We start from the raw sequence: 24,101 nt of genomic DNA on the forward strand, positions 1-24,101 counted from the left end.
TGCGTTAAATGTCTTTATTCACAGCGATGCATGGTACATGACAGTCAGTTGAAAGGCTGTGCATGAACATAAATCACATCACCTGTACGTGTGGTGTGTGTAGACTACTGTAGAGCAGACTGATTCATCAGCAGTGGCGCTCATAAGGTAGAACAAATGAAGGAGCAATGCGTTTGATCATCTCCAGATGTCTACCTTACACTCACATTATACAATTAAATTAAATCAACATCTGTTCAAGTAAGCATAGAAATATCCACATAACAGCGACAGAAAAGGCTAAATTGCTTGATGCCAATATTTTACTTCTGTTTTTAATCATATACAATGTCGATAACATATATGTTGTCAGTCAACTGAAATGCTGTGAAGTGTTCTGCACAACATAGATTATGAACATATTTACTCTAGAACAAAATGCAGTAATACATTAACAGAAATACATCACATTTTGTCATTTGTTTTTAAATATCTTCAAACACTTTGCTAGAACTGCTCAGAACATTCAAGCTTTCAGAAATGTTGGCTGCTTTTAAATTGATACATTTAAACAATTACATTTTCTAAACAAGGCACCTGATATCAGAATATTTGAATTTGTAGCCATAACCATAAAAAAGTATATATTCAATGTTTTGAATACATCCGTCTCAGAATAATATGACAAGCAGTCATCAATGTTAAGCTACAAAAGGTATACAATGCCCACATTTCCCTCACCTGGAGAAGTGCACTTTGGTCAAGGCACAGCTTGTGTCCACACAGGGTATAAAGCATTGATCTACATAGACTAGCTGCTCTATCACGTGACTCTGCTGCTAACAGTGCTCCACACAATGGCTAAATACTTGGTGCAAAGCAGCAGAAAGGTGAAACTGTTGCTAAAGCCACAGAAAAGAGAACTGACTCAAAAGTTGCAAACATGGTGAAAGGCAACGAAAATGTGTTTCTATTGGACAAATATAGGTACTAGTCCCTTCCCGTTTCAGTTGGTTTGCTCCCTTTTGGTTCCTAGTGAATACATCCCTGGTGTGACTGAGTACATTTCAGTCCGTTGTGTACCAGTACAAAATGTGAACATTTCTAAATGTTTAATAGATTGCTGCTAAATCATTTTGACTATCTATCAAATGCAAATGAATCACTTCAATTACAAACAAATAAGTAATGAATATGCACATTAATAAATGCATATTTTTTATCCATTCTTACCTCCATACATTTCAAAATATCTCTCTCTATACATACTGTGTGTAATAGGACTTTTACATCTTCCGTATCTACAAATACCTATTTCTGTATCTCACGGAATGGGCATCTGGTCTGAGCTGGGGGAGCCATACTGGAGTACCCCCGAACCAGGGCTTCTGATGTGGGTATCCTGGCTGCCTCGCATCGGCCCTATGCTGGAGCCTGTGGAGGTGGTAGTGGTGGTAGAGGGGCCCTCGGTCTGTTCCCCAGCTTGGGCCACTTTGCCTGGGGATTGGAGCCGGTGACCGTCCAGCATCTCCAGGAGCAGGTCGTACAGAGGCACTTTGTTCTTACATTTTATGCTGTAAAGGTGCTCCATGCCTTTGTTGCTACATAGAGAATAGGTGAGGAGTGAGAAGGGATAGCCATAGAAATATCATCTATGGGAATAACCAAATAGGTGATGATAATATTATACTGGCAGCAGATAATATGAATTTCCTCTTTGGCTTGTGTAACCTGTCTCTTGACTTTCAGAATGTGAATTTCCTCCATTGGGGGTGAGTACCCTCTCATGTCTAGCGTGCTGTGAACTCCTCATCTTGTGTCTGATGTGTGAAAACAAGCACAGTGCCCTCCTCCCCTACATAGTGTGCCCTCCTCACCTCATATGTCTGATGTGTGAGAGCAGGAGCAGGAGCTGGGCCTGCCGTCTGGGCTGCTGCTGCACAGAGGCTCCTGAATGGCTGATGTGGTGGATGAGGGCGTCTGTGATGTTGTCCAGCATGCTTTCCACTGCCGAGCTGTTGTGGAGGGACTCCACAGAGTTAGAACAGAAGGAGAAGGCACCTAGAGGAGAAGGAGAGAGAGAGAGAGGAGAGGTTATTGTACCTAAAATAGATTTTGTAAGGAAAAAAATAAGAGACTGAGAGAAAGAGACAGAGGAAGAAGAAGAGGAAGAGACAGAGGAAGGGGAAGAGCCTGATGTTCTCAATGCAGCAACTGCTAACTCAGCAATCCATAAGAACAACAGGTAGCCATACACAGAAACCTGCAACAGCAACCCTAGCTCGGGTATTTATGTCTCTTACAGATTAGTCTGTCTCAAAACAAACAGAGGAGTTTCTTTCTGTCAACACACATAGAACGGAGGGTACAGTTGGCATGGTAACAATTATGGGGTACATTGATGAAGAAGGACTTAGGATCCTTCTGTTCACAGCTAATGCGCTTGAGTAGCATATTGTGATCCACTGCTAAAAACAGTTCACCCTTCAACATTTACTAATGGGGAGTGGAATGCATTAGTCACTACACCATGTTCATGAAGAGAAAAACACGTCTTTGCGTCACACACTTGTAATGTTCTCAATCCCATCCATGCCGGATCCAGGGTTGAACCCACATTACAACATGAAAACATACTAAACAAAGCACCATTAATAGCTTCGTAATAACACATAAACACAGCCACTCACCAGAGTTGAGCAAGATGATGGCTTTGAGGCACACAAACTCCTCAGGCTTCAGTTTAAGCATGCGGAAGCGAGACACAGTGGCCAGGAGCATGTCGAAGATCTCAGCCATACCCTCCACACAGTCCCCTTCACTCCTGGAGGTCAAAGGTCGGAATGAGACAAGTACTGTGCAACTCTCCTGAGTGACTGTAGCATTGGAACATAGTTGGTGCTCAGGGGAAGAGCAATAAAATCATACCGTATTTCTGAAGAGCAGCCATTTAGAGTAAGCTTAATAGCTGCCCCCTAACTCCAACAGCCTTCAAACCAGTCCTGCACCATTTACTAATCATGTCAAATGGCTGTGGACACTCTAGTGGCTAGCTCAGGGCCTGGTGTCAGAGGTAATGCTCTATAATAAAACGCTGATCAAATGGGAACATCACAGACATCAGAGAGAGACAGTAACAGTCCGTCTTCCTCTCTCTTTCTTTCATTTCTTCCTCTCACTCTTTCCCCTGGGTCTGCAGCAGCTTCTAGGTAACTTGTTTACTTGGAACATGGTGGGGGAAAATGGAGGGAACAGGCTGTGCGTCCAAAATACTCTGTCTCTCTCTGTCTCCCCTCTCTCTCTTTCCATTTCTCCCTCCCTCTCTCTCTAACAGTGTCTCCCCTCTCTCTCTTCCCCCTCTCTCTAACAGTGTCTCCCCTCTCTCTCTTCCCCCTCTCTCTAACAGTGTCTCCCCTCTCTCTCTTCCCATCTCTCCCTCCCTCTCTCTCTTCCCTCCCTCTCTCTAACAGTCTCACATGCTTTTTCCATCTCTCCCAAGAGTCATCACTTTAATTAAATTTCACTCCTCTCTGTCAAGTTTAATGTGTAATGACCGGGACATGTGCAGGTGAGACAGTGTGTTTTTCTCTCCAAGGGGAACATGATAATTAGACTCATTGTGACCTTTAGAGCTACACTGACAAGATACGAAGTGGAAATCTACAATGTTGATGTGTGTGTGTGTGTGTGTGTGTGTGTGTGTGTGTGTGTGTGTGTGTGTGTGTGTGTGTGTGTGTGTGTGTGTGTGTGTGTGTGTGTGTGTGTGTGTGTGTGTGTATATATATATATATACACACACACCTGTCCAGTATGAGGTCCTGGGCGAAGATGAGTTTCCCAGGGCAGTGGATGGACCGCCATATGAGTCCGATCATCAGCACCTCCAGCCAGGAACTCTCCAGCAGCTGCACCTGGTCATGGAGAGACAGCTCCTGGAAACCTACCAGTACCAGAGACATGGTCACACTGGGGTCAAACCATATATAACCCACTATCGACCATACATTAACCACCAGTCCACTCAAACCTTTGACTGGCTACCCAGACTCCTTGTTCTGGCTAAACGCTACGCCAAGCACACAGATGTTAATTTCTTCTCAGCAATGAGTCTGGATCTGAGTACCTCCATGACCCTTCGCCAAATGCGAACACATTTGGAGATGTCTGATTGGTCCAGAAACCGATGGGTTGGGCCAGAGCCAGGACAAACGTGGGTAAAACGACAGCTTGAAAATGTGTCATTGGCTTGGACCCAATCGCTGATTACTTTGTTTTGTACAATGCCCCTCGTGTCCCTCACTACCACAAACAACTTCAACGATGGCAGTCAGACTAAGTACTGTATGAAGTGAACGACAGAGCAGCAGAATAATTTTGTGTAAGTCGTCAGGCTAATATAAACCCACTATCAAACATACATTAACCACTAGTTGACTAAAATCCTTTGAGATGGCCATGACTAATCTAATAGAAATAGTCAAATTGTCATTCAAAGGAAAGAAGGTCCCGCAATCACCGCAATTGCAATGTAATGAAAGTGATAGTTTCCTTTGAATAACATTTAGACATTTCAGTATAACAAAGACAGTATAGTATGAAGATAGGCAGAAACTGCTTCTCCAAAAAAAATCCCCAATCACACTTGTAGGCGATGTCATGGAGACGTTGGCGCAGAAACACGTTATCTGGTCTAACAGTCGTCTCGCGCTGAACTACGCATGTGCATGGCGTCACATCAAAAGCACTTCTTCGATATAAAGCTGTTTTTGATGAAAAATGAAAACGTGTCTCACGAGTTTGGAGTAATAACATGTTCATATATGTAAGATATTGGCTTGAATCTAGGTTGTGCTGTTAGATTTTGAGGAAAATTAACAACTGAAGAATAATTTTTCACTTCTCTCATTGACTTCTCAAACCCCAACCTCAGCCTAGTCTGTTTGGTCGGTTTGGTGAGTGTTCCCGGAAGTCTTGCGATGTTGCACCTCTGGGTTTAGAAACTCTGTGAGTATAATCTGTGATTGACTGGACCACTGTGGTTGAATCATATCAATATATATTTCATCATGTGATACCTGTGGCTTACCTTGCAGGCCTAAAAGAGAAACAAATAAAATCTAAATAAATCTTGATCTAAACTTTTTTTATTTTTGCATTTTTACCCTTTTCTCCCCAATTTCGTGGTATCCAATTGTTAGTAGCTACTATCTTGTCTCATCGCGACAACTCCCATAACGACTCGGGAGAGACGAAGGTCAAAAGCCATGCGTCCTCCGAAACACAACCCAACCAAGCCGCACTGCTTCTTAACACAGCGCGCATCCAACCCTGAAGCCAGCAGCACCAATGTGTCGGAGGAAACACCGTGCACCTGGTGACCTGGTTAGCGTGCACTGCGCCTGGCCCACCACAGGAGTCACTAGTGCGCGATGAGTCAAGGATATCCCTTCCGGCCAAGCCCTCCCTAACCCGAACGATGCTAGGCCAATTGTGCGTCGCCTCATGGACCTTCTGGTCGCGACCGGCTGCGTCAGAGCCTGGGCTCAAACCCAGAGTCTCTGGTGGCACAGCTAGCACTGCGATCTGAACTTTTTAAGATAAATGCTAAGCATTAAACTTCTTTCAACCTTGCCACACAACCATTGTGAATTGGCCAAACTGCAATCTCTGTTCTGGCACGGGTCCTTATCACCACCACTCAGCTGTCCTAATTCATATCCAATTACATCCCAATCACTTCCATTGTTCCTCTCTGTACCTGGCTAAATACTCCTGCAATTAAAACTGTGTGCTTTCAGGCTCTTAGTGACGCACACTGGAACAGCATAACAACATCCGTGTTGACTTAGACAGCGTTGGGGGGAGGTGAGCGTGTGTGTGTGTGTATTTAGTTTATTTGGATCCCCATTAGCTGTGCATGGTCCCATGTGGCTCAGTTGGTAGAGCATGGAGCTTGCAACACCAGGGTTGTGGGTTCGATTCCCACGGGGGACCAGTATGAAAATGTATGAACTCATTACTGTAAGTCACTCTGGGTAAGAGTGTCTGCTAAATGACTAATGTAAAAATGTGCATGAGCCTCAGCTATTCTTTGTGGGGTCCAAAAATATACAAGCATAATACACTACAAAATAATTAAAGAGACTAGAACATGTACACAATTTATCCAAAACCAACTGTTTCAAGAAAATGCAGGACTCTGAGGCAGTTTTGCCGTGAGGTGCAGCTTGATTTGTCTTTTAAGGCTCATCTTGCTGTTCGCTTGAGCTGCGATAGAAGACTGTTCCATGACACCACTTCTCTATACAGTGCTGTTTGCTGCCCAAAACCCACTATGAACTTGGGGACCGCGAAGAGGCCCCTGATCGCATGTCAGGTATAGTATGCATGTATTTTAGTGCTGCATGTCAGGTATAGTATGCATGTATTTTAGTGCTGCATGTCAGGTATAGTATGCATGTATTTTAGTGCTGCATGTCAGGTATAGTATGCATGTATTTTAGTGCTGCATGTCAGGTATAGTATGCATGTATTTTAGTGCTGCATGTCAGGTATAGTATGCATGTATTTTAGTGCTGCATGTCAGGTATAGTACGCATGTATTTTAGTGCTGCATGTCAGGTATAGTATGCATGTATTTTAGTGCTGCATGTCAGGTATAGTATGCATGTATTTTAGTGCTGCATGTCAGGTATAGTATGCATGTATTTTAGTGCTGCATGTCAGGTATAGTATGCATGTATTTTAGTGCTGCATGTCAGGTATAGTATGCATGTATTTTAGTGCTGCATGTCAGGTATAGTATGCATGTATTTTAGCGCTGCATGTCAGTTGACTATACCAACATATTGGAGCTTTCAGCACAATATTATTTCTCATAAAAACAAGGGAGTGATGCAGTCAATCGCTCCTCTATACTCTGAGCCAGGAAAGACTGACATGCATACTATTGACATTGGCCCTCTGTGTGCATTGAAGACGTGCCACTCTATTCTGGGCCAGCTGCAGCTTTCCTAGGTCATTCTTTGCAACACCTGACCATATGACCAGGCAATAATGAAGATTCGATAAAACTAGGGCTTGCAGGACTTGTTTGAGAGTGGTGTTAAAATGCAGAGCATCTCTTTATTACAGACAGACCTATTTCCATCTTTACAACAACTGAATCAATATGCGTTGACCATGATGTTAATTTCCAGTCTAAGGTGACGCCAAAAAGTTTAGTTTTTTCAACTCGCTCGGGGGGCTGCATTTTCTTTCTACACACTTTCTTAACATATTTGTGAACAGAACACAACAATTTTTCTTAGGTTTAGGAACAATAACTTCTATTGAAAAGGTGTGTTTTAATTACTAGATTACTAATCTCTTCCCTTCCCTGAAAATTCCACCCCCAATAATGAATTGGCAGGTCTGAAACCCTACCAACTCTGTGACTCACAAACATCCCGCCCCCTTCTCTGAAAATCCCACCCATAGTAATTGATTTACAGGTCTGAAATTTTATCAAATTTGTATTTGTTTGGCAGCTATATCCATAAATTACGGCCCCAAATCTGCAATAGAAATTAATTGATGGGTCATATTTGAACAGTTTGGACTAGAGCCAGGGTCTCCGACCTTTTCTTTCATAAAAGCTACTTCATACCCCCCAAAGAAATTGCAAGCAACTCATATACAGCCTGCATATTTTGTTATTGTGTAGGCCACATTTTATGAACAGAAACAGCAATGCATACACAATGTAACAGCATTTTGGTTTTAAAAAATCAGTCTTCTGGAGCCTACCTTGAGAATCTTGCATTTTTAAGATGAGAGAAAATAAAAGTGTTTATTATAAATGTACTATTTATTATAATTTACTATAAATTATTTTCCAATAATTTTTTTAATTGCCATTCTGTTTAATAGTGTCCTTTGGAACAACAACCACAAGTTACATATTTGACAACACATTGTAAAGAAACAGAATCCTCATGAAAAGTATGAGGAACAGTAAAAGTGTAATCTCAGCAATCACATTAATTGACCGTTCAGCTTTTCCTCAGACATTGACTTTTTTTGGTGCCCGTTGTTGCACTGTTGACAAATTTCTTATTTAATTGACTTGTCTCAGCAGCATACATATTTGATAAAAACAGGGTATAAATAGCTTATTTGGTCGATATTACTTACCAATCCAGAGCTGTTTTATTAAGATACAAATATCCTGTGCTTTTTCATTTGGCACACACAGACACAGCTTGACTACATTGTAACTGCAAAGCGGACATGGGGTTCTAGCCTGACGACACACTCAATTCTTCAGCTGCTCTGTAGTTCGCTAATTGCTACACACTTTAGTCTGAGACTGCCATCATTGAAGTAGTTTGTGGTGATGTGGGGCACAAGGGGCGTTGTAAAAAACAAAGTCATCATTGATTGTGTCATCTCTAACCAATTACAGTATCAAAGCCAATGACTAATTTCCAAACTACCACTTTACCCACGTGTGTTCTGGCTCTGGCCCAACGCATCAGATTCTGGTCCAATCAGACAGCTCCGAATTTATTCGCATCTGGTGGAGGGTCAGAAAGGTAATTAGATCCAGACTCATTGCTAAGAAGAAACTAAGGTCCGTGTGCGTGGCGGCCAGGCAAATGGGGCTTGGACAGGACTGTTACTTTTGCAAATGAAAGAAAACATTTTAACAATGTGATTTAACCGATTGAAGTTGGGAAAACAGATGGCAAAAATGCAAATGGTGTTAAATGCCGGTGAACAGCTTGGGGTGGATTATTTAACAGATTTATATTTTTCACTCTCTACTTGCGAGCTACTCATTGACAGCCTGCGAGCTACCGGACATGCAGTTTTCTGCTAAGGTGCAACCTTTGGTAGGCTGATGAAAGGTTACTCCGAGTCAGAGGCTGAGCTACAGCTAGCCCAATCAGACATGCCCGTTCTCATCTGGGTTCTAACAGGCAAAGTGAAATGATACAATGAATTTTCTTGTGGTTCATGCACCTCAAATGATGTGTGACAACACCATTGGATATGAAACAATGATACAAATGTAACAACAGCGCAACAAAATAGATAAACAATTATATTTTGCAGGTGTCTTCATTTTAAACACCAGTGGTGTAACTCGTGCTTTTTAACTGCACTGAACCAACACAATGACAAGGGAGCAAAGCAAACTTTCAAGTGGTCAACGCCATTTATCTTGAGGTGATGGGGGAGGGGGAGTAAAACGCAAACATAAAATTGACATATCTATTTTTATTTATTCATATGAACTTTTATAATGACAAATTACCCAATGGATCATCATCATTTTCTGGTTAATAAGTGGCGGTGCAAAACACACGTTGGCGCCCCTATTTTGAAAGTGTGTGTGTGTGCGAGACAACAGCACCCGGTCACTGCCACTACCAAGGCCTGACACCACAGGAGGAGAGAGGTTGCGTAAGCAGCCCTGTGATTAGACAAGGCCATAGTCTAGGACACATAGCGAGTGCGTAGGGGTCTGCTTTGTGTGCGTGTGTGTGTGTGTGTGTGTGTCCGTCAGTGTGTGTGAGAGAGAAAATGAGTCCTATTCAAGCCTTGTTGGAGTGATTTTACCTATCTGGCTCGTAAAAATCTAGCTGGTGTATTTTTTAAGTTTGTAATGACAGTATGTGACATCATCTATCATTTCTGTGCCGTGTTAGGTTCTTGCCTGGTACTTTCTTAGCCCAAGCGATCATGTGCACCAGCTCCTTGTCAGCCATGCTGGTGAGCAGGGTCATCATGGTGACCTCTGTGTAGGGGCGGGCCACCTTCTGACGAGAACACAGGGCCGGAGGCTCTGCCCCCTGCAGCAGGAACAGCACCTTGGGGGAAGAGCAGGAGGTTATGACAGAGTTAGAAAAGATCAGCGGGGGGCACCACCCATTCAATTCCAATTGTACCCCTGGAGTATGTATGTGAGTAAGTGTAATAATAATGTGTGTGTTACTTTGTGTTTCCACGTACATATTTATTTATACTAACTGACTTCTTTACTGCTGTTGCTTAGAGATCTATGACGTTCAGACCTGTTCAGGAGGCATGGTGATTCTGGGCCCACGCCATCCTCCACCACCATTGAGACTGCTGCTGCTGCTGTTCCTACCCCCGTCCTGAGGGGGCGCCGTCCTGTGCTCCAGGTCACCGTAGGGTTTCTCTCTGTCACCAGCAGGGCCACAATACCGCTTATCCTTCCTGAGAACCCGCCCACCGCGGTCCTTACGCAAGCCTGGGGTATAGAGTAGAGTTAGTAAAGAACAAGCACGTACACACACACACACAAACACACACACACACACACAAACATATACATACAGTACCTGTCAAAAGTTTGGACACACCTAATCATTCCATTATTTTTAGTATATTCTACATTGTAGAATAATAGTGAAGACATCAAAACTATGAAATACACATATGGAATCATGTAGTAACCAAGGGAAAAAAAGTGTTAAACAAATCAAAATATAATTTACATTTGAGATTCTTCAAACCCTTTGCCTTGATGACAACGTGGCACACTCTTAGCATTCTCTCAACCAGCTTCACAACACTATTGAATGCTAAATGTTTCTAATCAGTGAAAGATGAGCAAACAAATAAATGATCTACCACTTCCACTTGTCCAGCCAGAGATCAATTAACCAAATACACAGACAGAGATTCAGTGAAACAAAATCACATTGATTGATTATCAGACAAGTCACATGCTTTTGGTCTGGAGTAGGACAGGCTACTTACTATATGAGTAAAGAGAAAAATCCACTATCAAAATGTTCTGATCATCTAATATATGAGAGAATTAGAATAAAGATGATCATTAGCCTCAAATTAGCTAACATTTCCCCAGCCTAATTCTTACCAGATATCCAAACGGAGATTCAGTGAAACCAAAAATCGAACATGGATTGATTTATCTAGAGGAGTCCCCCACGCTTGTGAGAAATGAATAAACTATGCTGAAGGCCTCCATGTTTGGATAATGTGCTATTACATGTTTTACCAATCTGCTGTGCATGTTGTGTATTTTGTAGAATTGCATTAGTGCTACATTGGGGGAAAATGTTGTAATTTCCCTGGTCATGTCATTACATTTTTGGGATACCGAGTGGTCTCGGTGTCCCGGTTACCGGTGTTAATCTGTCGTCTTAACTGATACTACCCGTTTCAGACTACTGGGGCAAGCCAAACCAAGACAAACTGTAAGCTATGTGTGTGTGTCCATTGTGAGTACCACTGTGTTCCCTTACTCACCTCCTTTCACCATCCCCACTTCATAACACTTTCTGAGGCGGCATGCCTGGCAGCTCTTCCTACGATTCCTGTCCATTGTACACTGGTTAGTCGCAGGGCACATGTAGTCATTGTGACCTGAAATAAATACAAAAAACTGGGCTGAGACCCCCCATTCCAATCACAAGGACTGCCGCACATGTTGATTTTTCATGTATCTCTGGCATAGAGGGAATTAAAATGGATGATTACCATGGAGACCAGCTGCGTTCTGATTATGTGTATTTTGCTGTGGGATGTCCACCATCCCCTCAAAATATTTTGTATGTCATTTCAGATTCCTCTTCCTTACAAGGTCAAATTAACTCAGTTACCCAGGACAACATATTGCACTTTATCTTTAGACTGAAAGAACATTAGGTTATGGTTTTAAAACATGCTCACTTTCAGTATTGATGAAACTGTGGTGTTTATATCATACGACCTACTATACAAGACACTCCCTTTCTGTCGTTCTGTTGTCTTTTGACTAGTGTTCTTTGTCTACACCCAGTGTAAGCCCACCATTAGCAATAGCACTAAAGTGGTCCTGGTAAATGACAGTTACACCTCAAAGTTATTCTCTCTGTATGTAGGTAAGGTCCTATTAAAGTGAACCAGACTTGGTCCAGACACCCCCAGACTCATCAGAATACCCCCGCTCCATGACAACTAGCTTTGATGTGGCCCTGATGGATTGGAACTAAATATGTCGGGTAAAAATTCAAGCCTGATGCTACCTTAGCCTGATGCTACCTTAGCCTGATGCTACCTTAGCCTGATGCTACCTTAGCCTGATGAGCCCTAGACATTTTATGAGCCTAAACGCAAAAAACGTATTGTGTTTAAATGTATTCAATTTAGAGTTTGCATCCCAATATTACACTTTATAAACAACACAGAAGACTCAACTATAACAAAACCGTTTGACATAGAAACACCAGATTTTTTGGTAGATCTTTTACAATAACATTTATTAATTGTGAAAATATGAAAGAAAAAAAAATATATATATATATATATATATTTAAATGATCATTTATTGAATATTCGAAACATACAAAATACTTGCAATAAAGCCGCTCAATAACTACATCATACCAGTCATCCAACAGACTCCAACAGACATTCAGAGCGACACACAGAAGCATCCAGGGTCAATGCCCTGCTCAAGGGCATGTTGACCGATCTACCACCAGGCCAAAAAACATGAACCCGAACTCTCCAAGATCCCCCCCCACAGTTCCCCAATAGCTGTCCCTCAACCAACCCGCCAATGCACCAACAACCAAGAGAATGAACTAAAGAGAAAAAAAAGGAAAAGACAGAAGAAAACAGCAAACAACAATGCAATTTTTTTTTTTTTAATAATACATTTAAAATAAAGGACATCAAGGACAACTCAAATCATAACAGCAATACCAACTGTATATGTTTGTGTGCATGTCTGGCACTATTACATGTATGTGTGTGATCTTGTATGTGTTTATTTGAATGAGAGTGTGTGTATATGCATGTGTACAAACACCTGCACGGCATCAGCCTCCGGCAAACCGGCATTAGTTGTAAAAACACTGCCACTTAGTGTCATTCAAATGTACTTTTTATTATGATTTATTTTGACTTTAAAAAAATAATTTAAAAAAACTTATCTTTGACCATCATTCTATCTCTCACACAGCAACTCCACTCCCACTTGTCTCCAATTCCACATCCCAACCCTCAGCTTCCCTCAGCCCATCCCATCTATTTCTGCTGGCCACCCACTTTGGGTTTCTATGCAACACATATCTTTCAACTATGTGGTGATGGTTAATGTACAATTTCAATCTATCTAATCGAATTGAATCCACAGATTGCGAGTTGAAGATAAATACTTTTACTAAGAGTATTAGTATATTAGTAATCGACTGGCCCGGTCTCTCCAGATCTCCTAACAGTACTATTCCTAGGGTCAATTTTATATCAATGCTATGCATTTTCAGCCATTCCTGAACCTGAGACCAATATGAGGGCAATACCAAAATAAATTGTCTATTGATTCTGTATCCTCACAACAAAATCTGCAGAGCTTCAATGATTTTATGCCCCAAATATTCAACATTTTGTTGGTGGCAAGAATTCTATATAATAATTTTAGCTGAAAAGCACGAAGTCTTGAATCTTGCATGTTTTATATATCAACTCATACAATAAAAATATGAAAAATATGAATATCATTCCACCCACGAGGCCACTAGAGGGCGATTTGGTCATTTGACTGCAGGAAAGGGCTACATAAAATATGTTATGTTGTCCTTCTCTGCATAATTTTAATGACATGCTTGAATAATATACGACTAGAATAAGATGCACACGGCTTTGAATGGAGCATTGAATGGTTATGGGTCTGAATAAATAACTGCTATAGCCCAGGTTGGAACTGGGACAATAATTTGGCCTTGGCATTTTATCCACACCAGCTCACATCACAGTGCGTGCTGCCAACTCCACAGAGCCCCAGACCAACATTTTCCCTGGTGTCAGTGGTGTCATTAAGTTTTACATTTGGTGGCAACAGCCCTTGATTTGGTCGAGCCAAAATCATGAGTAATCATCTTATAAAGTAATTCATAGTGCTTTATTAAGAAGTATAATACATATACTGTACTACTGAGGAAAAGAAATACATGATTTCATCTAACACATCCAAGCAGGAATGCATGATTCAAGATGGCATGGACTCTACATGTGTTGAATGTGTTCCACAGGGATGATGGCCCATGTTGACTCCAATTCTGCCCAAATTGTCTGGACGTCCTTTGAGGCACTTAAATATGTTTTCTTGCCCATTCACCCTCTGAATGGCACACATACACAATCCATGTCTTAAGGCTTAAAAATTGAATTGGATTTAATAGGTGACATCAATAAACATTCACCAGGATTCACCTGGTCAGTCCATGCTACAGAAAGAGCATGTGTTCATAATGTTTTGTACACTGAGTGTAGTTGCTATATTTTACTGTTAAAATAGGACTGATTTTTTGGGGGGTTCAATAGAGATTAATTACATACATCTTCATGTGCAGTAACCAGGGGCTCAATATTCACTGGGGACGGGGGGACATGTCCCCCCCCCCCACATTCTGAAATTGCATTTTTATACCGCCCAGTTTTATCATAGAATGTGATACGAAATGAGCCAACGGTGTGCTTTAGGACCATGCAGACGCCTCTGAGCGTTTGGGTAGGCTATTTGGAGTGTTTATCCGACTGGATAAAAAAAATAAAAAATGATGTCCTCCCTCACTTCCAAAACCAAAGTTGCGCCACTGGCACTAACTAATATCATAGGCTAATCATTTGGGGTTCCATACCTGAGAAAATGGAAACTCAAAACACATTACATTTAACTCTAAATATAATAGCCACTGCTAGTAGCCATGTATTCATCCAACAGTAAATTCAATGTCCTAAGAAAACTTTGCAGACCTAATAGGCAAATGTCCATCAGCACCGCTTCATATCTCAAAGCCATGTCAAGTATCCTGGTTGTAAAATAGTTGCTATTGAGGTGAATATGGAGAAAGAAAAATTTAATCTACAGAAAGCTGAGGCCCTCCTCTCTTGGACAAGGACAAGGGGATGAAGCTTCCAAAGCTGTGTTATAGGATCAGAACACATTGTTATAGAACACATTTTCACTCATCACAGTAGCAGGCCTCCACGAGAACACATGCACAGTAGCAGAGCAGACACTTACAGGAATCATGAGAATAATGCACTTTACTGTTTGACCAAATCATGGTTTTAGCATCCCAAAAAATAGGACGATTTGAGTGAGGTTACAACATAGAATGTGCTCTTTCTATGTTTAAAGGCACCCTTTACAGCGATCTTGCTGTCTATGATCTCAGATGTCTATGATCTCGGATGTCTATGATCTTGGCTGTCTATGATCTTGGCTGTCTAACTGATGACAGCGTTTGAATATGAGTTTGCATGAGCTCAGCTCAGCCTATCACAAAACCAGGCAAGCCCATCTTGTTAGGGGTGCGCGCAATAGCCCCGAGACTGCCGCGCAGCTCCCCCAGGACTGCCGCACAGAAAAAATGTATATCAGCCAACAGAGAGGAGCACAAGATTTAATTTCATTCGACTTTCTAGAGCAGTGGTCACCAACTGGTCGATCCCCAAGGCATTCCTAGTCTATCGACAAACAGTTCTATAAAAACCGAACAATAAAGCCTTGTGTTCCTATTTATTTTATTTGTCTTGGGCTGTTGGCGGTAGGTGCACCTGATTCAGCTGCCCTGCGCCAGGTGGGCGAACTGTTGCCATTTTGAACCATTTAATGTGTCTGAAGGTACAAACTCAGCCTTTCCAGCGGGCCAGAGAGCATATCAAGTGCACTATAGGTCTACCGCTGGCCAATCGGATGGCTCAGATGACCGTGTCTACAGTAACGTAACAGGCATAAAATAAATCTACAGTAAAATTGATACTGTGATATTTCAAAACGTTTAAAACCATGACAGGAGAGAGACTGTCAACGAATACAGCAAAGAGCTGCTGTTTGTAGGAGTTCATGTTCTTACTCAGCACTGTCAACACTTTGTATTCAACACTTTTATAAACCATAAAATGTGCATTCTTCCTATTTCCACTCAGCGCTACAACAAGCACTGCAGCAGTAATAAACGAGTAGGAAAGTGTATCTATAGGATTGCGTTGTTATTAGTGGCTTAAGGTTTTTTTTTATATCGAGGAATATTTCACTTAATCTGTTCATAGGAGTAAAAACATGAATTTGTGCATGAGGCAGAAATAATGCTGTGCAACTGGAGTTCGCCAACAGCTAGAAGACAGTGTCCCTTTTTAGTCAGTGGAGGAAAGGAATAGCTGAGACTGACCATCAGATGCAGGCACCATCAGTCCAGTAAAATAAAAAGCAAATTATTTAAATGTATGCTCACTGAGCTGTGCCTCACAAGTAATGCAACAACGTATTGATTACCGGTGTGATCATATAGCCTACCTCAAATTTTGAAATATATATATTTTTTAAATGGCCTGAACAACAATACATTGGCAGGGCAATTCAAGCAAAGCCAGTATGTGGTGATAATGTATTGGGCCTACAGCTTACTGCACAAACCTCATTGCTACAGTACTGTTTTTAATTGGTTAATGTTGCATAGGCTTACGTTTTTAAGTCATGTAAAACAAAAACTTAGCTTTAGATCTCGGCTGCATTTTGATCCAGAAAGTGACCACTGTGGCAATTGTGATTGAATCAGCGCAATATTAGCCACTTTCAATGCATCATACCAAAACAAAACAAACTATGCAAGATATTTTGTTGTAGGAAGAATGCATAGGAGTAGGATTCTATTGCATTGACACGCACAACTCAGCCTGTACTGTACACAGACTGGAGCGACATAACCAATCAGAGCTGCAGTTGGCCTATATGTAAATAGCACATTGCCATGTATAGATCTGTGCCATTCACTTTGAAGTGGACTGCGTTACAGAACTTCATGTAGCCACGTGTGCACATTTAGTTCATATCCTTTGCTCGTAAGTTAGTTAATAGCCCAGTTATAAATCATTTGTAGTCAGCAATAAAGGATTGATTGCTTTGAAAAGCGAGTCAGGTAAAGAGCTTGTTTTCGTCTTAAAGGGGCAGTGTGTATTTTGAGACAGTCTTGAATAAGCTAAGAAACCAATAGGCAGAGGGTAGCATAATTTGTCTGATTCTCTGTAATAACGGTATGGGAATAATAATGCATTTTATTTTGTAAAGTGGTTTCTTGCATCTTGATATTTTTAATATCACAGACACATCTCCTTGACTGAAGGACAAGTGGATAAACAGGTTAATGTCAAGCTCTGCATGTTTTTTTTTCAAAAGTCTCATGGAATGTAGGCCTACATTGAACACCACACATTGGCTGCTACTGTATGATAGAAGAGCTATTTCCATGTTAAAATGTTATGGGATGCATTTTCTCCATTGTTTTTGATGGTAGGCCACTCTGGTAGGCCTACATTATGATCAAATAGCCACAGTAGCCTACTTGGCCACTGTTAAAACTGTAACTTAAAGTGGGTACAGCCTCAGTGTTCACAGGAATTTGCAAAGAATTTTCACAATGTTCAAGTTTGCACTCAGGAAACCTGAAATTTGCTCTGTGCCGAAAAAAAATTTGAGGTAACTTTTGTGGGGGGGGGCAGCCGGTGAGAATTACACATGCGGAGATCATCCATTCACTTACTCTGCATCTCACAAAGACACAGCAGTTGGATCCAAAAATGTCATATTTGGACTCATCAGACCAAAGGACAGATTTCCACCGGTCTAATGTCCATTGCTTGTGTTTCTTGGGCCCAGCAAGTCTCTCCTTATTCGGTTCCTTTAGTAGTGGTTTCTTTACAGCAATTCGACCACGAAGGCCTGATTCACACAGTCTCCTCTGAACACTTGATGTTGAGATGTGTCTGTTGAACTCTGAACAATTTATTTGGGCTGTAATTTCTGAGGCTGGTAACTCTAATGAACTTATCCTCTGCAGCAGAGGTAACTCTGGGTCTTCCTTTCCTGTGGCAGTCCTCATGAGAGCCAGTTTCATCATAGCGCTTAAGGGTTTTTGCAACTGCAATTTAAGAAACTTTCAAAGTTCTTGAAATTTTCGGGATTGACTGACCTTCATGTCTTAAAGTAATGATAGACTGTCGTTTTTCTTTGCTTATTTGAGCTGTTCTTGCCATAATATGGACTTGGTCTTTTACCAAATAGGGCTATCATCTGTATACCACCCCTACCTTGTCACAACACAACTGATTGGCTCAAATGCATTAAGAAGGAAAGAAATTCCACAAATGAACTTTTAACAAGGCACACCTGTTAATTAAAATGCATTCCAGCTGACTATGTCATGAAGCTGGTTGAGAGAATGCCAGGAGTGTGCAAAGCTGTCATCAAGGCAAAGGGTGACGAATCCCTTTGAAGAATCTCAAATATAAAATATATTTTGATTTGTTTAACCCTTTTTTGGTTACTGTCATGGCTGTCAAATGAACTATATATATATATATATATATTAGGCCTATAATTACAGTGGCATTAGCTATGCTGCAACAAATGTACCTGTCACAAGAAAAATAGTGACCAGCTGGTGAGATGAAACATGCATAGTGGAGGTGTCATAAACACCCATAAAACCTAGCGGTCAAGCATGGAAATGGTTCCAATTGTTTTTCTACCATTCAATTACAAAATTGAGCAAACATTAGATAGTTAATCCAGATGATTCAGCAGTCTTGTCCAGATCATCCTGGCATTTATAGTTCTTTATGATAGCCACATTAATTCATTCTAATTTCATTTTTTTGGGGGGGGGGATCCAGGCGAATATATTGGTAAAACTCACCTTGTCCTGGAGAGATTTACACAGTTATCAAAATGTCACAAAACACAGCCCTTATTTGAAATGTTTCTAAAAAAATAATGGTGGAAAAACAATTGGAACCGTTTCCTTGTTTGACAGGTTTTATGTGTAGTATGACTAATACTGTGGTACTCTATTGTGAACTGTGCTCCATACTGACATGCGCTGTCTTTCCCCACTCCATCCCCATGTGGCACCAATGATATATTTTGGATAAGAAAAAAAAAATCTGTGGTGATTGGCTCGTGATTTGCTAGTGTCAAAGGAGGCAGAACCAATGAGAACATCAGATTCTCCGGGAAAATTTCAACCAACGGCCTCCTATACTCCCAATATGGTTCCAGACAGGCTACAAATGTAATTCATATATAAGTGACTTGGCCAGATATACTGTAAATTGACCTTACAAAGCTTGTTAGGAGCCACACACACACACACACACACACACACACACACGCACAGAGATGCACGCACACGCACACACACACACATACACACAGATGCATGACCACACGCATGCGCACACACACACACACACACATTGCATTGACACAGATGTTGGGAAGTGGAGTGGGATATAGTAGTAGGGATGAGAATAGGCTTACCTTGGATGCTCCTTTTGAAGAAGGCTTTGCAGCCCTCGCAGGACCAAACTCCGTAGTGGTACCCAGAGGCAAAGTCGCTGCAGACCGCACAGTACCTCGTCTCGTTGGCCATCTCAAACACCCTGACCCCTGACCCTGCTGCACTGTACGACTGCTGCCTATCGGAGGCGATGCAGAGCTTCTCCTCTGACGCTGACAGCTGATTGGTTACCACACTCGACCTGCAACACAGGGTTTGTCAGATGATTGTCTTTGCTGGGATGAGTCAAAGATTGTCAAATATATTGACATGATAGTTCATTGACCGCTCTAACAATGGAAATACAGTACATGTCCTCAAAGATGGAAGGCAGGCGGGAGGAGGCGAAATCAGATGGGACCATTCAAGCCAATTAGAGGGCAGATACGTGTGTGAACAACAGGTCATGGCGATAGATAGAGGACTCATCTTTGTATCTGTACCCATTATAGCGTCTGTGACAGTATGGGCAGTACCATTGAGGGTATCTCCATTTTAAAGTAGCCCATTTTCTTCATCATTGGCTGATTGCTCCCAACTCAAATGAATCCCCACCAAGTGGGGATGGAAGCCCTCCATGACAATGTTAAAATGGGTTATATCCATGATGAGTTCTCTATCTATCTCTATGACAAAGGGCACAACACCAATATAAAGTTGTTGTTTTTTTAATTGCCGAAATGCCACTTATATCAGTGCATTCGTAACAACCTAACCATTACGTAACTTATATGAGATAAATGAGCCTCACATAGCGAATTAGCAATAAAACATTTTTTATTTACTTCCATTAAAAAAATCCATAAATGATGTTCTTATTTTTCGTGGAAACCTCTCGCTTCACCCCTCTGGATGAGTCAACCTGGAGTTGTACTTTGTGACATAATTTTTTCAAGATGACAGCACTGAAAGCTTTTTTACAAACTCGTTAATTCAAATGTGCCTTTTGGGCAACATAAAATAAATACGATTGAATTGGTTTTCTCCTTTTAATAGTGTGCTGGCTGTCTTTAAAAGCATACTTCTCTAATGACCTCTGCCTTGGTTTCAATCTAAGTGCTTTGAAAACATGGAACAACCAACATCAATTTCTCTGATAAAAATCTCACAACTGTCAGACAATGATCTTTTCTGATTCAATAGAGAGTGAAAAGTGTAATAGAGGTTCACACCATTGAGCCTTTCAATCCCTCAAAGGACAAATTGAGCCAATTATAGCTAACAGCAGCATCTTAGATGAATCTGCTATCCCTGAGCAACTAGACCTGTGTCCATCTCATTCTGGAAATGAAATGTGCGTGTGGACTTCTGTTGTTCTTACATATTGTTCTTTTCTCAAGGTCTCCAGCAAAGTCGTTAATCGGAGGGATTAAAGCTCCGTTGCTACGGCTTTATAAACGCTCACAATAGCCTAAATATTTCTCTTCTGATAATGAATTAATGATCTTTCATTTTTAATGACGATAACCTAGTACAGTAATGTCACATATACAGTATTTATATAATGAGCATAATACCCAACTTTGAGGACTAAACATTACTGAAAATATGTAATAAAACTAAGTCCTGGGTATATGTTGAGTTTTAAAGAGTCTATTTTGGGTGACTATCATTATTTGTTGGCCAGACAATCTACTAAAAAGATGCTAGAGAAACAAAAGTACACAGAGCAAAATAACAAAATGGTATCCCCTAAAGACTGAAAAAAATATTACTGTTAATGTGGGATAAGAACAGTCAAACAATGAAGGCAACAATAAAAAAAAAGCCCAAACCTCTATATCTACAGTATATATTCACTCAATGTAGGTTATCACTCTCTCTCTCTGAGCAAAAATATCATATGGGTCAGGACATGCCATATTTTTATTGAAATGCTCTGTCATAATGACATAATCAGTGGTCTGGTGTACCAGACTTACAGGGACATGGCAGCTGTTGAAAGATACTCCATAGTCAGCAACATACACTGTCCAAATAACAATGATCAAATAAACATCACTGATCTCACTCTCTCTCTCACACTCATCTACTTACATTACAACAAGACATGTTCAGCCAGAACAGCTGATTCCCATATACTAAGGCTCAATGACAGCTTAGATCACTCACCTGTATAAGGGTGTGGACGAGGTCTCCAGGTAGTATGACTGGCTGGGGAGACCATGGTGGCTTGGGGGGTGGAGGAAGGGGCTGAGCTGGGGGCTGAGCTGGGGGCTGGAGGACACAAACACCAGTGGGCCGGTGGGACTGCTGCCCAGGGACTGCATGCTGCCATCCGAAGGGGGTCCGTGGGCATCCTGGGGGGTGGTGGAGTAATAGAGAGGGGCCGGGCCTTGGGCAGGGACTGTGTAGTCATACCCTCCGTCCAGGTAGTTAAAGGCGGCCGCCCCACCACCTCCGCGTGTCTCCTCAGGGTACATGTTGCTGTCGGGGGTGGTCGGCTGCTGTGGTGAGAGTTTTGGGGGGGAGATGACGTGGCTCTCCAGGGTCGTTCGGGATCTGAGAGGAGCTCCGAGAGGTTTGGAAATCTGCGTATGGGACTGTCTGACCAGCATCACATTCACAGAACAAAAGCAGTGACAAGCAGCTTGGTTTAGACTGGCTCACTAAGGGGTGGGAGGGGAGAAGGGCTCTGTTCTGTCTTCTCTCTCTCTTTTCTCTCGTCCCTCTCTTGCTCTGTTTCTTCCTTAACAGCCTGTGCTAAGCAACTCAATACTGGCTGTTGGGCTGAAGAGGAAGGGAAGAGGCATTCACTAGGTTCTCTCTCTCTCTTTTCTCGTCCCTCCTTGCTCTCTCTTTCCCTCCCAGGTTCCGCCTGGAGACAGCCCAAAAACATTCCTCCCTCCCACTTATTTTTGAGAGGCAGAGCTTTTCTCTTTTCCCTTAACTATCGACACTGCTGTGGGAGAGAGGGATGGAGGAAAGGACAACAAGTGACAGATATTTCGAGATAGAGAGCAAGAGAGAGAAAGAGAGTGAGAGAACGAAAGAAAGAGGCAACCACTCCAACAACTCCCCTGTCCCCTTACATTTTTTCTGAAATGCAGCTTATTTTTCTCTTCCCTGAAAAGCTTTTAGAGGACGCTGCTAGGCTCCAAGGAGAGTTACACCCTGGTGTGACTTCCTCTCTGAATGCTTATCAGTCATTTAGTTACATGTACTGCCGTGGCCCAGAATATCACTCCTTTCTGACTCACTCTTCTAAGAAGTTAAATCATTATTAAATGTGTCTATCATTGGATTTATGTGCAAATATGGCAAAATTATACAAAACAATTCCACGAGAAGGAAGCAATAAAATAGGAACCCATTACATGAAATACACACAAAGACGTCATATATACAGTACTTACCTTAATGACGTTATGGATCAATATTCAGCTCTTTGGGTCTAATCATGAGCATTGTTGTGTTGAGTGGTTCCTCTTTCTCCCTGTCCTCTCGCTCTCATCCCTCTTTCTGAGATCTGCCTTCGCATCACAATGAGAAAAAAAGAGATTTAAAAAAGGTAGAAACAAATGAACGCAGCCGGATCGATATTGATAGTGTATCTCTAGAGCAGGTCAACATGACACAGCAAACAGTATGTGAGGTCAACACCCTTCTGATGCCAACATTATGCAACTCCCAGTGGGGAAAAGATGAGAGGATTCAGACATCAGGCAATGCATGTTCTTATATGTTCCACCTTTTCATAGCCTAAATCTATACAGAAAAACAGGATACAGCATTGCAGTACGATCACCAAACTACACTGACTAAATCACTCCCTACTGTGACCAAGGAAAAGCTACTAATTTAAAGTACATTTTCTTGCTATCATTGGGCCTTTCAAGAGGAATACCTTATCAACGATATTCACTGATCAAATATAAACTATTATCCCGCCAAAGCAGCAAACAAAGGGGTTTCAAGTTCATGCTGCATCATGATGAAATTCAACCAATGTTTGAAAAGTCATTTAATGTCTTCCCCATTCCTTTAGGTAAGTTTCAAGGGCATACAAGGACAACTCTTGACCTTCAACCTACACTGGAAGATAACTCTGTTTCTCTAAAGGAATAACGGTGTCACTTGTTGAAATGCAGGGTGTGCCTAGCACAACACTGTTATTACTAACTTAAGACTACTAGTATTTCCAGTCCTCAACATGTGCAAGAATTCTCAGTACATAAAAATGGACAGATCAGCTACCCATATTACAGTATGAAGAAGATGAGCGTCTTCATTTCCACAAACAATTCAGTGAGATCATACTGGGGATTCTGATTTTTTCAAACTTTCTTGACAAATTGACAGCTGGATTTTATGGGGGAAAGTAAACTTTCAAATCAAATCAAATCAAATCAAACTTTATTTGTCACATACACATGGTTAGCAGGTGTTAATGCGAGTGTAGCGAAATGCTTGTGCTTCTAGTTCCGACAATGCAGTAATAACCAACAAGTAATCTAACAATTCCAAAACTACTGTCTTATACACAGTGTAAGGGGATAAAGAATATGTACATAAGGATATATGAATGAGTGATGGTACAGAGCAGCATAGGCAAGATACAGTAGATGGTATCGAGTACAGTATATACATATGAGATAAGTATGTAAACAAAGTGGCATAGTTAAAGTGGCTAGTGATACATGTATTACATAAGGATACAGTCGATGATATAGAGTACAGTATATACGTATGCATATGAGATGAATAATGTAGGGTAAGTAACATTATATAAGGTAGCATTGTTTAAAGTGGCTAGTG

The 24,101-nt window shown here is 41.4% G+C and overlaps 1 protein-coding gene across 4 annotated transcripts; it reads right to left on the reverse strand.

Moving 5' to 3' along the window:
- esr1 (estrogen receptor 1) lies at positions 1 to 22,833 on the reverse strand. Of its 4 annotated transcripts, none has more exons than XM_024378206.2 (10): positions 22,700 to 22,833; positions 21,456 to 21,845; positions 19,325 to 19,545; positions 11,266 to 11,382; positions 10,041 to 10,240; positions 9,683 to 9,836; positions 3,781 to 3,919; positions 2,670 to 2,803; positions 1,857 to 2,040; positions 1 to 1,580 (listed from the first exon to the last, which is right to left on the reverse strand). In XM_024378206.2, exons 2-10 carry the CDS (start codon positions 21,764 to 21,766, stop codon positions 1,304 to 1,306), a joined length of 1,737 nt encoding a protein of 578 aa, XP_024233974.1. In that variant the 5' UTR covers positions 21,767 to 21,845; positions 22,700 to 22,833; the 3' UTR covers positions 1 to 1,303. The 4 variants fall into 4 exon arrangements, with proteins under 4 accessions (XP_024233974.1, XP_024233972.1, XP_024233973.1 ...); XM_024378204.2 differs by having other exon boundaries at positions 21,456 to 21,886; XM_024378205.2 differs by having other exon boundaries at positions 21,456 to 21,890.
- Positions 22,834 to 24,101: the final 1,268 nt, after the last annotated feature.

Source organism: Oncorhynchus tshawytscha, linkage group LG18 (genome assembly GCF_018296145.1).
Source record: "Oncorhynchus tshawytscha isolate Ot180627B linkage group LG18, Otsh_v2.0, whole genome shotgun sequence".
NCBI lineage: Eukaryota > Metazoa > Chordata > Actinopteri > Salmoniformes > Salmonidae > Oncorhynchus > Oncorhynchus tshawytscha.

What these genes read in the sequence shown, in the direction of transcription:
- esr1 (XM_024378203.1), bottom strand. Translation starts at nt 21,901, where the DNA reads ATGCTGGTCAGACAGTCCCATACGCAGATTTCCAAACCTCTCGGAGCT. An exon ending in TTGGGCTAAGAAAGTACCAG is followed by an intron (nt 3,920 to 9,682) that starts GCAAGAACCTAA and finishes TGGTACTGGTAG; the next exon opens with GTTTCCAGGAGCTGTCTCTC. An exon ending in TCACACATCAGACATATGAG is followed by an intron (nt 1,581 to 1,856) that starts GTGAGGAGGGCA and finishes TTCTCTATGTAG; the next exon opens with CAACAAAGGCATGGAGCACC.